This window comes from Lagopus leucura, unplaced genomic scaffold, assembly GCF_019238085.1.
Source record: "Lagopus leucura isolate 7727_CA_CO unplaced genomic scaffold, USGS_WTPT01 35003-0_obj-0_obj, whole genome shotgun sequence".
Classification (NCBI taxonomy): domain Eukaryota; kingdom Metazoa; phylum Chordata; class Aves; order Galliformes; family Phasianidae; genus Lagopus; species Lagopus leucura.
In genome coordinates this window covers 5650-6978 of record NW_024969388.1, presented here as the reverse complement: position 1 = coordinate 6978, position 1329 = coordinate 5650, and the positions used below count along the sequence as shown (strand labels likewise).

General features: G+C 55.4%; 1 protein-coding gene across 1 annotated transcript in view; it reads left to right on the top strand.

Annotated features, from left to right (window-relative positions):
• Window positions 1-12: 12 nt before the first annotated feature.
• Window positions 13-1329, top strand: part of LOC122194123 (IgGFc-binding protein-like) — a gene marked incomplete at its 3' end in the record, with an annotated part of 6746 nt that continues 5429 nt past the window's right edge. Inside the window, exons 1-2 of the mRNA XM_042895046.1 lie at window positions 13-270; window positions 514-1038. Coding sequence (XP_042750980.1) covers window positions 25-270; window positions 514-1038 — 771 coding nt within the window. The remainder of the gene's footprint in view (window positions 271-513; window positions 1039-1329) is intronic.

The window sequence follows — 1329 nt, the reverse complement described above, 5'->3', positions numbered from 1 at the left end:
TGTCCAATGGGGGCAATTTGTAGGATGGTGGACAACCAACCCAAATGTGAGCCCTACAAGATGTCCTGCAAAGACTTTCCGTGTCCAATGGGGGCAATTTGTAGGATGGTGGACAACCAACCCAAATGCGAGCTCAACCCGTTGTCCTGCAAAGATTTTCCGTGTCCAATGGGGACAATTTGTAGGATGGTGGACAACCAACCCAAATGTGAGCCCTACCAGATGTCCTGCAAAGATTTCCCGTGTCCAATGGGGACAATTTGTAGGATGGTGGACAACCAACCCAAATGTGAGCCCTACAAGTTGTCCTGCAAAGATTTCCCGTGTCCAATGGGGGCAATTTGTAGGATGGTGGACAACCAACCCAAATGTGAGCCCTACAAGACGTCCTGCAAAGATTTCCCGTGTCCAGTTGGAGCAATGTGCCAAATAATCAAGGATGGGCCTCAATGCGTTCCCAACCCATTGTCCTGCAAAGATTTCCCGTGTCCAATGGGGACAATCTGTAGGATGGTGGACAACCAACCCAAATGTGAGCCCTACAAGTTGTCCTGCAAAGATTTCCCGTGTCCAATGGGGGCAATTTGTAGGATGGTGGACAACCAACCCAAATGTGAGCCCTACAAGATGTCCTGCAAAGACTTTCCGTGTCCAATGGGGGCAATTTGTAGGATGGTGGACAACCAACCCAAATGTGAGCCCCACAAGTTGTCCTGCAACGACATCCATTGCCCAAAGGGCGAAACCTGCAAGCTGACAGAGGGGGACTCACCCCGATGCGTCCCCACACACCACCCCCCTCTCGTCTGCCACGTCCTGAGGCAGTGGAGGTACCGAGCTTTTGATGGGAGGGGGTACAGCTTGGGGGGTCCCTGCTCCCAAACTCTTGTGAGCACTTGTGGGGCCCGGAAGACTTTCCTTAACGTCACGGTGGGAGGACAAGATGGCGCGGGACCGGCTGCATCCTTTGCCTACGTCATGCTGCAAGGCGACGGCTACGAGGTCGTGCTGCTGCGAGGAGAGGAGAAGATGGCAAGGGTAAGGGGTTGTGTGGGGTGGGCAGGGGGGTGAGGGGTGGTCTGGGGGGGGGAACTGGGGGTGTGGGACCTCCCAGGTTCTAGGATTCCATAAGGAGTGGTGGGCTTGTGGGTCACGGATCTCCTCACCCTATTTCCAGCCCCCAGACCCCATATCTGGGTGGTTTGGGATCTCCTCACCCCATTGCCAGCCCCCAGACCCCATATCTGGGTGGTCAGGGATCACCCACCCCCTTCCCAGCCCTCAGACCCCATATCTGGGTGGTCAGGGATCATCCCACCCCATTCCCAG